We start from the raw sequence: 15,950 nt of genomic DNA on the forward strand, positions 1-15,950 counted from the left end.
GTGTGTGAAATGCTTCCATTACGTTGTTTCTTTTGTGGATATATGTGTATATAGTGTTAGTACAATTGCATTTTGCAAGGTGTGTCACATGCTTTACTGATATAGCACGAGTTTTCGATGTTTCCATCCTTGGTTTCACTTGTTTGTCACTATTATTATTCATTAATTATAAAACTGTGACTCTATTAATTGCTTCAGTGACTTTTCCATTTCCATTGGTTTCGCGAGCTATGTAATTTGTAAAATTGAAGGTCATTGATTATTATGAGGCAATGCAAGAATATATATATATTCAATTCCCCTGGATTGTAGTCACGAACAAGAAAAACATGTGTTTCCCCATATGCGGGGAGTTTCCAAGTGAAACACTGGGGTTTTAGAATTTATGAAGACTAATAGAGTTATGCTCCTCCAATAATGGCCACATGAATGAGGACCCGATTGGGTTGCTAGTTGCTATAGCTACAATTGGAGTTTTGAGAAGCGATTGGCTGATTGACTCGTACGTTCAACAAAAGGCCAGTGCAGTCTGCAGACCCCTTTACCCTCAACCCCACTGCACTATCAACCGTGAACATTTTCGTGGTAGGGAATACTTATGCACCCAATTATGCATTATCAATGTATCATGTTGTGTGAGACAAAAATTAATAGTTTAAAACCAATTTAATCAAATCTTCTTTTAGGGTGAAGTATCACTGAGATCAATTGGCATAATTGTTTCGGTTTAAGTCTAGAGTTTTGTTTTCAGTGAATAATTGTATTAAATATTCAGAATAAGAATATCATCGTTCATTAATAATCCTAACTAATTCAAGAAATTACGATTGATTACTTCTCGGAAAGGATACATATATATAGTCTCTAAAAAAATATATTAAAGTAACATTTATTGTGCTTTAATCTTAATATAGGAAAAGTTTAATTAGGTTCTTATAATTTCTAAACTTATCTAATTTAGTCCGTGATTTTTTTAGTTTTGTAGTTTATCTTTTAATTCCCAATAGGTTTTTACCGTTAAAATTGTTTAACACGGTCAATTTTGTATATGTGAGTTTTTAATTGGGAGGGAACTCAATAGTTTTAAACGTGCAAACGAAGGAAGTTCACTCAGAACTCTCACTTGCATGTAGAACGCTCATGTGTGTGTTCGCACCACACGACACCTCGTACCTTCACCTTGTACCGCACCGTACCTGCCTTCATCCTCTGTTAAAGAAGAACACTTCTGATTTTTAGTCGATTGCAATAATGGACGACATGAGTCAACGCTTGGTTGCAGCAAATCGCAATAAGTTTTAATTCCTAACAAAGAACGATAGTGGCCGAGAGGGAGATGAATTGAAAATGTAGAGGGAGTTTTGCGCTTCACTGCGGTGAGGAGAGTTTTGCCAAGATCCATTAACTGTTAAACAATTTTAACAATAAAGATCTATTGGAAATTAAAAGATAAACTACAGGACTAAAAAATCATTTATTAACTATAGGGACTAAATTGGATAAATTTAAAAATTATAGAAACTAAATGGATAATTAAACCTATAAAAAACTATAATCATAATCGATTTAGTCTCTCTAAAATTATAAAACTATCATTTTAAAATTTGAAATCATTAAACATCCATTATTTTTGTCCATAAAATCATCAAATAATAAGAACTTTAATCCTTAAAATTACAACAATAATTTAATGAGAAGTAAATTGAGAAACATTCCATAATTTTAAGAACTAAAGTCACTTTACAATCATGTAGACTAATTTACTAAATAACTCTGGGAAAGGAAAGCACTTTTTTGTGACGAAGGAAAAAAAAAAGAAGAAAAAGAGATAATGAGTTCGAAATTTTCAGCTATAAAAAATCTAACAAATTAACAAATAATATCTGTCAATAAAAAAAAAATTCTTATATTTTTCTGACAATTAGTTTAGATGTGCATGAACACCTTTTCAAAATAGATGAAATAGGACAGCAGCAGATTGTAGCCATACACAAGATATATATTTTGTTTAACTTTAACTCAGGTTCTTATTGATTTTAGATTTCTTTTTTAAAAGAAATTGTACTCTTCCACGGATAAAATAAATTGTACTCTTCCAATTTTAGGCAAAATTATATTTTAACTACGTTCTCATTTTTCAGTGTTTTAAGTATCATTCGTGTCTCTGCCTCAAAGTTAGAGAGTTAAGTTGTATATTCTCTCAGAATTTTAAGCCAAGTTCTAACGGAGATACAGTTGTAGCTTTGGGACCAAGTGCTTTCAACTTGGTATTGGCCGAAATCATAATTATTCAAAAAAATCAATAATTTTATTACACATGATAATACATAATCTGATAACAACATTGTACCGTATTTTTTTAATATTACTAGTATATTTTGATTAGATTTTTTTGTTTCATTCCAAATATGAAAAGGGTTTGCCGTAAGGTTTAGGACATTTTACTGTTTTATTTTTTAAAAGTCAAATTGTGATTTCTGTATATTTCTACTAACTGTCCTTTTCTTATTTTCTTTTAATAGAAAGCGATTCTTAATTTAAAATGAAATTAGTTAGCATGAATTATTATTATTAAATTTAAGCAGTACACAACTCTTCATTCAAGAGGAATACAGAGTATCAAGTATATCTAAATAGTAGTAATTTTGCTATCTTGCATTCCATAGCATTACTAACTAGTCGATGGTTTTTACAAGATAAATAGTTGAGTTAGAAGATAATTTTTTAATAAGTGTATTATTTGATTAATAATAAATAGCACAAATAAAATAATATAAAATTTATTAAAATATGATTTTTAATATTTATTATCTTAATATAATATATTATTATTATTATTATTGTATTTTATGAGAATTTAAAATATAAAATATATACAAGTAAGTTAGTTAGTCAATAATATAAATTTAAAATACATGTAATGATAAGATTATTGATGTGAATAGATAATATAAATTCAAAATCCATGGTATGGGTATGGTAAGACTAATATACATAATACATAATGTGAATTCGAAAATATATGATATGATACGCGATTATTATAACTAAAAGATAATGTTTGAGAAACAAGAGAAGGGTTTAAATATATGTCTTTTGAATATTTTGTACCTAGAACAAAAAATTGTCACATGATTTTTTGAGTAACAAGAAGAAAAAAAATTAAGTTTTTCTCTTATCCTTGTTTGATTCATTTGTCATGTATAATACCATATATTTTAGGGAATCAAACGGGTTCATGTTTATTTTAAAAGAAAATAATAATTGAAAAATGAAAAATTACAAGTGTTAGAAAAAATTATAATAACAGTAATAAGTATATAATAGCAATGATATATAGCAAAATTATTTGTAAAAGTATTCTTTTGAAATAAAAGTAAAAAAAATATAACGATAATAATTAAAGTAATTTTCAGAAATAAAATAATTTTATGAAAAATAATAATTATGAAATAATTTGTACCTGCTAAAAAAACTAGTAAATAAAGTAGCAATAATACTAGCTATATACGCTCATATATTTCCTAAAAAATTGTTTAGTAAAATTATACCTTGAAATTATCGGAAAAGATAAAAATAATAAAAATCTATCTTAAATAAAAATTATTGCAAAGGAAATATAATAACTGTTTAAGGATAAAAAAGAAATAAATATAAAAAATTAGAAACTAAAAATTAATATTTTTTTAAAAATCATTTTAAATAACATGTTAAAAATTACTAAAAAAATCATTTACTAAACAAATTTTTCAACTAATAGCAAATATTAGAAACTAACTAAAACAATATGTGAAAAAACACTCCTAAGCATATTTTACGTTATATAATTTTATTATTTACTTTTAGTTAAACCTATTTTGCTTTTTTCTCATCTAATTCTGCCATGTACGCAACGCATAAAAGATGCAAAAGTGTAAATAAAAGGTATAATTCGTAAATTTCATATCATCAATTTTGTTAGTTCTATTTATTAGTCTTTTTTCTATTCAATTGGTTCCGTTAACTCATTAATTGTTCTGGGCAATCGGTAGCGGTAGCATAGTGTAGCAATCATGCAAGACGGTCATTATCAGAATCATTGATGGGCAGTTTTTCTAAGACCAATTCAATTTGAGTCACGTCCTGTTGCCACCAATTTCCATTACGGCATTACCATTACTACCTTCTTAGTTCTTATCCTTAATTTCTCTAAAATTTTAACAAGAAAAAAAAAGTTTAATAAGATCGGCTGCATATATAATTGCTAGACTCAATAATAAATATGCACAATCATTAAGAAACAACAAAACTTTTATCTCCATGACCATACATACCAGACATTCAATAAGATTCACGAGGCTAATTTTGTCATGACATTTAAATTAATCAAAAGTTGCAAAAAAATTTATCGTGCATTTATTTAAGAAAAAAAATGTTAAGTGTGAAAGTTATTTTCTTTTATAAAAAATGTGTCTATTTATAAAAAAAATGTAAGTATGAAATATTTTTTTCTTGTCTCTTTTCAGATGATCTATAATCAAAAAGTGATTGTGAATTTCTATAAAGAGTTGTTTCTCTTGAAAAAAAAAGACATAAAATGATCCATCTAAAATCAATATGCATGAAGAAAAAAAATTGTCTAAATTTTTCCATTCATATTATTTCCTTTCTTACCTTATTATGTAAATTATCATTCACAATAATTTTGATCGTCAAATGTGCAAATCAAATTAATAGACTTCATTATATTTTGAATTTGTTATTACATCTAATTGATGATGTAAATCGAACTTAAAGCTTAGTGTTTCATACACACATTTAGAGACGTGTTTTTTCTTTTTTTAGAACAATCAACACTATTTTTCAACAATTTTTAAGTTTGATTACATTTAATGCTTAATTATAAAAATAATCTTCTTATTTTTTCCAACTTACTAAATTGGTTTTCTTATATTTTAATTCACTATCAGAGTTTTTTTTTTCTTTTCAAATTGACTATTTAAGTCCTCGTAACTAAAATTGAATGTTAACTATCATGTGTCATTATCTAATTAATGATATGGGATAGTGAACAACCAATCACATAATGACACATGATAATCAAAATTTTTTTGTCTACATTTAACGTTTAATTTTAATTATGGAGACTCAAATAGTCAATTTAAAGAGAGAAAAAACTCTAATAGTAAATTAATATGTAAGGGAACCAATTTAGTGAGTAGAAATAGATAAAGAGACTATTTTTATAATTAAGCTTACATTCAACAATAATGATGACAACTTTGAAGGTGGCGACTTTTGAAATTGTCAAGCTTAAGAGATTTAGTGGTGAAAATTTTGTTAATTGACAAAAGAAAATACACTTCCCTTCTTAAAAATATGAAGGTGGTATATCAGTATTTGTATTGAACACTATAAGAGCAATAGATAGAGAAGATGAGATCGTTGTTGAAATTTGTGAGAAACACAAATGGAACAGCGATGACTATATTTGCATGGGACATAATATTTTAAATATTGTATTTGTGACACATTGTTTAATGTATATCAAAATTTTGGATTAGCCAAGAAACTCAGAAAAAAATTAAGCAAGTATACGATGAACAACACAAGTAAAAATATCTTGTCAGTCATTTGAATTATTATTAGATGATTGATTGTAGATCAGTCATCAAACAAAATGCATGAAATTTGACGTATTCTTAATAATTTCAATTTGAGAAAAGCACTAACTCTCATTGATGCATACCATGTATTGACCTTGGAAGAATTAAGATTTTACTATTACTTAATAAGTATAGGTTCAAGTCTATATTTGAATACATTCTCCAAAGGTGGAATGTTTGTAAGGAAGATATACTTTTGTAAGAATATGTTCAAACTCAATGTAATTAATCAATAATAATAGTAAGTCTATTTCTTCTTATATTAATTGAGTCTTGTAATATATGGCATATTCAATTGGAACATGTTAATTTTAAGAAAATAGATAGTATGACGAATTCATGTTTTATTCCTAAAAATTTAGAATTTCTTATGCGCATGTAACTTGTATGTTAACTAAGATAACAAAATTCTCCTTTGAAAAAGTTGAAATAAATTTTAAAGTGTTAGATTTGTTGATTTCATATGTTTGTGTTGACTCACCCACAAACAGTAAACGATACTTTGTGCGTGATTTGCATGGTTGACTCACCACAAATATAGTAAAAGATACTTTGTGTTTTCTTTTTTACTAAATGAATGGAAACTAGGAAAAAACGTGGCCAAGTTGAATTGTTTTCAAGTTTATTTTTGCCATTCCAATTTCGGCAAAATCGAAATTAGTTCAAAATTACAATTCTTATATGTGGGTTATGCAAAGAATTATGTGAGTGTGAAGATCCCAGAAAATTAATTAGTAAGTTTGCTCTAAGATTTCTCGATCTTTTTTTTAAAAAAAGTTTGCTCTAAGATCAACAAAAGAAACGAAGCGATAGTGGATTATTGTAGTGTAAAACTATAACTTTAGGTTCAGTTTTATTGTCATTTATTGCTGCTCTAGTTAATTAAGGGTAGTGTTTGATAAAATTACATGAGTTTAAATGTAAAAAAAAAGGATTTAATCTATGTATGATATTAACGATAATAATGACAACAACGAAGAAAAGGAATAACAAAGGCAACAATCGTAGTAGGAAAATAGTTGAACAATGTGAAGTAAGTTTAGAAATTGTAATAAAGTTGGGAATTGAAAACAATAAAGTTTAGTTATATTAAAATTTTATAAAATTAGGCATTAAAACTATAACTGTAAACATCATAGCTATAATAATTTCTAAAGTTTAATTGCCATTCCAAACCTCAACTCGGTGCAAGAAATGGACGCTTGAATAAATTACTAATCTTTTCTATGATTTTTCTTGCACAAATCAAGCATATTGCAAGCTAGCTAAGCACGACTTGGCTTAGGCTTGTCCCTAGCCCCCATGTTAGAAAATATATCAGTCAGCAATTAATGTTCGCTATATATTGAACGACATGTGCATTTCACGTAAAAGGAATATTCATGCATTTAAATAATCAATGGCATTGCCACGGGAGGGAGCAAGAGAGATTTTCTTACAATTTTACGAGTATGGTGAGCAAAAATTAGTACCTTTTTTAATAAAAAAATTTCAGGAATCTTGTATAGTATGGGTTCAAGGCGTTCTCCTCCTTCAACAAATTGTTTTTTTTTTACTAACAAAAGGACAAAATGGTTGAGAATTTAGAGTTGCACGAGTGGTGGTGCAAGCAAATCATTTGAAGATATTGCAATTAAATTTTGGGTGAAATTTACTAAATTAGACGAAACTTCTAGAAGTACAACATGTTAGCATGTCCCACCAGGTAAAAAAAGTATAGTATGTTATCAATTAAAGATTATTATTTTGTGAAAAGGTCGAATACGTAACTTTTTATTTTTTATCCAGTTGGTAAAAGGCAGAATGTAAGTCAATAATACTGTACATGTAAATATTGTTACTACACGCATATTGCATATATAGGTTTATACATGACAATGCAATGGGAAGACAAAAAGAAATTACATCTGTGTGATATAAAAGAAATTATAAAAAAGTTGAAAGTCTTCATTATATGCGAGCTTGATGAGGAAATGCGTCACACCAATGATTTAACAATGTAATGCGAATTTTAAATATAAATCAAATTATATATTAAATTTATTATACTTTTCAAAAAAATAAACAAATAGCCCAACTATTACCACGGATCACTAAACCTAAATAAAACAAGAACGATGTAGAAAACAAAAAAAGGTAATATGAACAATAATAAGAAAAAAAAAATCGGTCATGAACTTGATTAGGAAATACATGGTTGAATTCTGAAAGAAGTAATTGAAATAGGAAAACAAAACAAAAGATTATAGGAATTTGGCTCGAGTGCACATATTAAGAAATAGCTTTAAAGTTATAAATTTATATTTTATAGTATAGAGATTTGAAAAAATAATGTCATGTGAGTAGAGCCAGATCAGCGTCTGGGCTCAATCATGAAAAAAATGTTATTATGGTTATGGCACCTAAAAATTCGATGACAGATAATAAGGGATATCCAAATTTTGCAGAAAGGAGGAGTATGACAGGATATGCTGAGACTTACGAGTTTGAGCCTTTCAACTAATTTATGCATTTCAATGAACGTCCAGCTGTAGTATGCTGTGAACATTAGCATATGGTTGACTTAAGCAACATTATTATTCATATAAAATTTTGTCCTCTTCTTTTTTATTCATTCACCAATGGAAACAAATCTGTCCTCTTACAACTTTAAAAATGATAAAGAAAAACCCTACCCTTCAAAGTTGTCCAATCCTCATCAATGAATCACACCACAGCTATAAACGACTATTATAATTAATATTTAGACTTCCAAACCTAGGAAGGAACTACTGGGTAAACGTAAACCAGTCACTGTTGAGGTTTTTCTTATTGATAAATGTTAATCCGGCTCATTGGAGTATTATTATTAAGGAATTAAAAATATTTTTTTTATTTATTAAAATATATAAAATTAGATTATTTATAATTTTTTTTGTTCTTTTATGATCTTGCTAATAAATATTTTTTTCTTTTAGTTTCTTAATTAATGTTCTGATAATATTCGTCAGTAACACCCTTATTTATTTTGTAATTTGTGCAGGTTAAGATTAGGTATTAGCTATTTTTTTCTGAATAGATTAGGTATTAGCTAGGCCGTTTCAATGTAAGTTTACTCACTTTTGTTTATCTAGCATATATTAAATGGATTTGTAAATTTGTTGCTGCAAAACGCGTTAATCAATTAGCCTAGGGTTATTTCTAGTATCAAATTCGACTCTTGTATATGTAAGGTATACAAAATTGACTCCAGTAAAAGAAATACTTAAATTTCCTTTAAAATATTCCTTAAATCGTGTGTTACTATCTCATGAAATTGTTAAATATTTATTCTTAAATTTATTATTTCAGTTCCTTTTGTATTTGGTTCTCGTACTAAACAATAAAAAAAACACTTAATTCTAATTGACTTTAATGATTAGAATTAGTAAATAAAATCCAATATTTTAACTAATTTATTCTTTAAATAGGGAAATAAAAAACTATAAAGCCGAAAAGAAAAGTGTTTTGGTCCACACTCAAAAAATGCATGAACATAAATAAATGGATTGCCAATTTGCAAGTTAACACACCCAAGCTAACATTTTTGTTGTGGCCCGTTTATAAAATAGGCTCAATTATTTGTGGTCCAAAAAAAGTTACACAAACTTAGTTTTGTTCGCTTATTGCAAGTTGCAACCCAATGAACCCATTGCACACCGAGTCAATGCGGACCGAGTTGACTCGTTATTCATTTTTCCATGTAAGCTTGACAATAGGGTAAAACATGTGAAATTTGGTTCAACCCAGATTTATCGTTAATCTTTTTCGAATGAATTAAATAGAAATTTTGGTCTTTTTATTTATATTATTTAATTTAATTTAGTCTATCTATCTTTAAAAAATTTAATTTAGTTCTCTAATTTTTTAAAAAATATTCAATGTTATTTTTTGTTCAAATTGACACTAACAAAGTTAATAAAATCAAAAAAGGAAGGAAAACACTGGATAATTTTTTAAAAACTAAATTATCAAATTGAATATTTTAAAAATAGAGGGCCTAAATTGGTAAAATAATTTATAACTATGTATAATCTTTAAATAAGTATTTTTAATTATTTATCTTAAAACTATATTTTTACATTAACTGAATATTATCGAAGCTGTTTGTTCCATGTCTCCTCTGTGATTGTTGATCATGATACCCTTGGTTCCATGTCTCCTCTATTGTTCTTGATTCTTGTCCACCCTCAGTGTTAATCTCCTTTATCCTTCTAACGGCTTCTCCCATGTCTAACCGCCGCTGAGGGTTGCTTTGAGTGCAAGCAGCACCAATGTGGAGGAGTTGCTCCATCTCACCAAGCCAATTCCTAGAGCTTGCAATCTCAGGATCAAGCACTTCTGTTTCCCTTCCCTCAGAGATTGCAGTTTCAACCCATTGCACCACATCGGCTCCACCCTTTCCATTGCTGAGATATTGAGAAGGGTACTTTCCTGTTAGTATCTCAATTATCACAACCCCGAGACAGTAAACATCACAACTACGCGAAACTTGGCCATGTTGTGCTGCCTCTGGTGCCTTGTAAGCGAATAGTGTGTTTGCAGCGCTTGAAGGGTTAACCATGTGGCTGAACCCGTAATCTACAAGCATTGGTTCATTGTCTGGTCCAAGGAGAACATTGCTGGACTTGAGATTGCCATGTGGGAGATCCAAGGAACTAAGTTCTGTGTAAAGATAATGCATTCCTTCGGCAATTCCTCGTACAATCTTCATACGTGCTGGCCAATCTAGCTCAGCATGTGATGGTCTCCTATCACCTGCAAATAGAGAAATTCTGTGATACTTTTGGAAATTTATGAGTTTTAGTACGTACTGTTATTAAGAAATTCCATTTCTCTTGATATGTGCAAACTCATTTAACTATTGGCCCAATAAATAACTGTACCATGATCATTAGATTAATTTCTCTGAATACCATAGCAACTCTCAGTTCTTGTTTCACAAGAGTTTATTTAACAAATCTCAGTTGAAGTTGTTTATCTAATTGATGCATCTTACCATATTTGAAAAGGACAAAACTTAGATAAAATTCTTTAAGAGTACTTTGTGTTGTTCTCTAATCAGAATTAGAGTTTCACCAAATAAGTGAGCCCAATGTTGATTTTTAATACAGACCTTTATTATGCAGATTATGGAGGTGAAACTCCAATTTATATTAGAGAACTATACTAAAAGTGTAGTAAGCAAAACTGCATCTAAATTTTCTATATGTAAAAATGTTGAGTTGAACTTGAGAATTTAGGAAGAATAAATCTTACCATGCAGGGAAAACAATAGACTGCCTCTTGGAACATACTCAGAGATCACTAGTTTCTCATCCTTTCTGAAATGATAAGCTAAAGGGGTCAATATATTCCAGTGTTTAAGCTTTGTAAGCTTCCTCATCTCTGCATCAAAATCATCTTTCTCCAGAACATTCATTTCTCTAGTCCTCTTCACCACCACTGCCACTCCATTAGCCATCACGGCCTTGTAAGAAGATCCAAAGCTTCCATTTCCAAGCACTTCTGCGGCTGCTCTCATCAAATCAGACATCCCAAACACGCCCTTCTCATCATTCACCGTCACAAGCTCTCCAACGTTTTTGCTCTGAGAAGATATAGATCCCCTTCTGGACGATGTTTTTTTCATTGGTGTACTTGAAGTTGAAGCTGCATCCAAAACCCTTTTCACTGGTGCAGTCACTTGAACTTCCACTGCACCACCTTCATTAACTTGTTGTCCAACTATATGATCAAAATTCTCCTCCTCCTTCTTTCTCCTTGATCTCACAATTAAAAGCACAACTAGTGAGACAAGAAACACACTCGCTACTATAATGCCAGCAACCTCGAATGAGCTACTACTATGTGGCACAGAAGGCACATGGTCACCAACAACCTTGTCTTGTGCGTCATCAATGGGACCAGGACTTGGGGTCTCCATTGTCTTTTCACATGATTTCCTTAACTTCTCATCACAAAGACCAGAATTCCCTGAAAAAGAACTATCGTTGAATCTCAACAAACCAGCAGGGATTCCACCTTCCAATTTGTTGTTCGAGACATCGAATATCGCCAACGACGGGTTACTCAGATCGGGAATGTTTCCACTAAACTGGTTGTTCTCAAGGTGCAACTCCATAAGCTGAGGAATATCGGCCAACGACGATGGAATCTTCCCCGTGAATAGGTTATCAGATAGCCACACTTTCTTCAAAGACCTCATTTTCTGGAAGTATTCCGTGGGAATATCCCCAGAAAACTTGTTTCCTTGCAAATACAGGGCCTTCAGGAACCCAATTCTGTTGAACTCAGGCATGGGACCTGAGAAAGAATTGTCGTTGAGGCTTATTTGTCGAAGACCCTTGAGTTCAAGCAATGGATCAACGTGTATTTCCCCTACTAACCCCATTCCTCCAAGGCGAAGCCCCGTGACGACGCCGTTGTTGCAAGTTACACCTTCCCATTGATCTTCTTCACTGCAGGGTGCAGAACCGGGGACCCAACTATCCAAAAGTTCAGCGTTGGAGAAGGAGCTTTTGAAACTCACCAAAGCTTCAGCTTCTGTCATGGAATATATCACAGGCAAAGTCACGATGATGATGAGAGTTGGCTGGAGGATTATTGCCCGAGCTATGGCCATTACTTTGCTCAAGATTTGAGAACTATGGAATGTGTTTGTGGTTTTTTTTCTTTCGGGTCATTGCTTTCTGCTATTTTCTCGGTTTTCTTTTCCCATAGCTTTTTTGTGACCCCTAGCATGCATGCATGCATGGTGAGGGAGTCTCTTTTGAGAGAGTGCAAAGATAGCCTCACAATGATAGAACCCTCTAGGGAAGAGAGATAGAGGGAGTTGGAGTTTTGGTTGAACAAGTCAAGAGGAGTTAAAAACCGCAATATAATTATAGTATGTTACTAGTATTATTGTAACTGTCTGTGTTCCAAATTTTAATGTTATAGTTGGTGTAAATCAAATACTTATCTATTTTTTCGGTAATTTATAAGCACTTGTTTATGATTTTGATATATAGAATACGTGTATTTTTTTACTGATCGATTAATCATATTTAAGTCGGATAGATTTTTTTTTAAGTATTTACTTAAAATTTGAATCTAAGGTTAATTAAGATAGAATAATCACACAGTTCATTCACACGTTTAATATAACACCTAATAATTATTATTAGAATATGAGTAGTACTAAAACTCATGCATTTTTTATATACATTATATGAATGAAAGTACGTACCAACGATTCATTCATATCTCTATTCTCTAGGATTATATTCTCGAGAGATGAAATATTTTCCAAAATAAGTACATATGATAATAGCCATATATGAAAGGCCTTAAAAACTTAATCACAAACACAACGATGTGAGTGGATTGTAGACTTTTTCATTAAACTAGGTATTTTTTGAAAATAAATTACCAAAAAAATATAATGAGAATAATTTACATGAATGGTTGTTTTCTAAAGTCCATTTGTCTTGTAGTGAGAAGAATCAGTGATGTCTCCAAGTGTTAATCATTTTTTTACCTCTTACATTATTGATTATATATAACAATATAAAAAATACTTCAACATCGATTATTAAGTATAATCAACTTTTTCTATATCTATAATTGATATAGAAAATCGAAAATCATTAACATTTGAGAATGTCATCGAAGGTAATTTCTCCCGCTATAGGATAAATAAGTGTCAGAAAACAACTCTTGTAATATAACTTGTTCTCATGTTACACATGCTGAGTAACTTATTTTTTCTTCTCACCCGATTTCATAAACAAAAGTCGTGGATTGTGAGATGATCCAAAAGCACACTTCGACGACCGATTTGAGTTATAAATTGAATAAGTTCAGTTAAATAGGAAAAGCTCTTTCAACGTTCATTATTTTATCATCAAGATTTGACTTGATGGAAGTAAATTCTTTGGCATGATCTGTGAGTATTAGATTATTGATAATAAAAAGTACCGTTGATCTAAACAAACCAACGCCTCTAATGGCTAAACCCCGTTTGATTGTTTCTTAAAACACCCTTCTCAACTTTTTAGATTAGCTCCCATAGAATTATATGGGTTTGGGCCAATTTGTTTTTGCATCCGGAATCTTCGAATAAGCACAACGGAGTATGATTAATATTTGACAGAGACATGCCTCTGTATGGACGAAGAAAATTGAAGGAAAAAAAAAAGTAAATAACCAAATTGACGCTAACAAATTCGTCTTACATAAAAAATTAATGACAAAATAATTCTTAGATTTTCTAACTTAATATCAAATTCGTTCTTGAAAATATAAATTATTATCAAATTAGTCCAATAACATTACAACTTAATAATAAAAAAATCTCATAGGTTTAACAGCAAGACTAATTTATTATATTTTTTTATATATTTAAAGATTAAATTTATATTTTTTTATCTTTTTAATTTGTCATCACATCACATTTTTGAAAACAAATTTTTCTATTTAAAAAAAGTACTACTACAAAATTCAAAGATTACAGCTTTTGTCAATATAGAAAGAATAAAAATTGGTCAATTTCCTTGCATGAAATATAAAGAAGTTTTTATTCATAATTTAGAAGTTATATTTACACGAAAAACTCTTATATCTACTGCACAAACTTGATAGCAATTGTAAACAGAAAGAAATATAAGGTGAAAAGAGATTTATTAAAACAGAAAAATGAAAAAGAAAAAGAGAAAAAAATTATGGTAATTAAATTTTGGGTAAATAATCATTTTTGTCCCTGAACATATAGAGCGCTAACAAATTCATTTTCTGAAAGTGAAAAAAGTACAACAAATTCATTCATTCGTTAACTTTCATTCGATATCATTAATGAAAGAACTTATGTGACACAGAGACGAAAATGTCACAAAAATTATTGCTAACATGATTGCTAAATAGATTGAATCAAGATGTCAATAAATTTCCATTGGACCAAAATGTGAGTAAGTTTTCATTTGATTAATATGTTAGATTTCAAATTTTCTTTCATTTAAAGGTAAAATATAATTTAATTTTCACATTCTTTTCCTTTTTAATTGTTACAAGTATAACATTACAATAAACACTTAAAAAATAAGGGAAGAAACAAGTATAAGTTAGAATAAACATAATAATAAGCATAATATTGATTAATAAACATAATATTGGGTCTCATTTTTTGTAAGGATTAACTTAATTTTTCATTTTTTATAAGTTAAACCAAAATTGTAAGTATTTATTAATCAATATTATGTTTATTATTATATTTGGTTTAACTTATGTTTATTTCTCTATTTTTTAGTATTTATTGTAATATTATACTTGCAACAATAAAAAAAAAAAGATGAATATTAAATTATATTTTACCTTTATGTGAAATAAAATTTGAGGTCTCACAAATTAATCTAATGGAAACTTAGTGATATTTTGGTCCAATCTATTCAACAATCATATTAGTAATAATATTTTTGATATTTTTGTCCATCTATAACACATAGACTCTTTCATTAACGATAATAGATAAAAGTTAACGAATAGATGAATTTGTCACACTTTTTCACTTGAGGATTAAAATTTGAATTTTTATCTTTCAGAAATTAATTTATTAATATTTTACACATTTAAGGACGAAAATAATTAATTATCCTTAACCTTTTAAACTTTTAAAGATGTTTGTGTATGCTGCATATTTTTTGTGCAACTATTATTGTTCGGTGGAATTAGGTGTAGGGTACATCCATAAACGACCCGAAAGTTAAGAGGACGTGACAATAAAAATTAGATATTGTTTTTCACTCTTTGTTTTTCTTTTTCACCTCCTTTTTAAAAATGTTTTACTTCATCCGAACTTTATTATAACGTCTAAATTAAAAGGATGATCAGTTAATTTTTATCATAAAATCTACCCTAAAAAGTATCACATATTAATTATTTTTCACAAAAATAATTTTAATTAAAGTTAATTCTAGAATAATAGGGCATTAAAATAAATATAATCCATTAATATTTATTAGTTTTTTTCACATTGAAATAAAATAATAATTCACGACAAATTTAATGCTCTCAATTGAAAAATAGTGTCACGGGGTTATTGAAATGCCTAATAGTCATTAGTTTTATCTTACAAATAGTTAATAGTACTATAAGGTTATATTGAAATGTTTAATACTAGTTTTTTTTAGGAAAAAATATTTAATAATAGTTAATCACTTCTAAAATAAATAAAATTACCTATATTTATATATATATATATATATATATATATAAATGTACAATAATTAACTTCATATATCAAATAAATGC

At 29.0% G+C, this 15,950-nt stretch overlaps 1 protein-coding gene across 1 annotated transcript; it reads right to left on the reverse strand.

Annotated features, from left to right (window-relative positions):
* Nucleotides 1-9,741: 9,741 nt before the first annotated feature.
* On the reverse strand, nucleotides 9,742-12,288 carry LOC114419297 (pollen receptor-like kinase 3). The gene is made up of 2 exons (XM_028384946.1): nucleotides 10,923-12,288; nucleotides 9,742-10,421 (listed from the first exon to the last, which is right to left on the reverse strand). Exons 1-2 carry the CDS (start codon nucleotides 12,286-12,288, stop codon nucleotides 9,742-9,744), a joined length of 2,046 nt encoding a protein of 681 aa, XP_028240747.1.
* Nucleotides 12,289-15,950: the final 3,662 nt, after the last annotated feature.

This window comes from Glycine soja, chromosome 7 (genome assembly GCF_004193775.1).
Source record: "Glycine soja cultivar W05 chromosome 7, ASM419377v2, whole genome shotgun sequence".
NCBI classification, from domain to species: Eukaryota; Viridiplantae; Streptophyta; class Magnoliopsida; order Fabales; family Fabaceae; genus Glycine; species Glycine soja.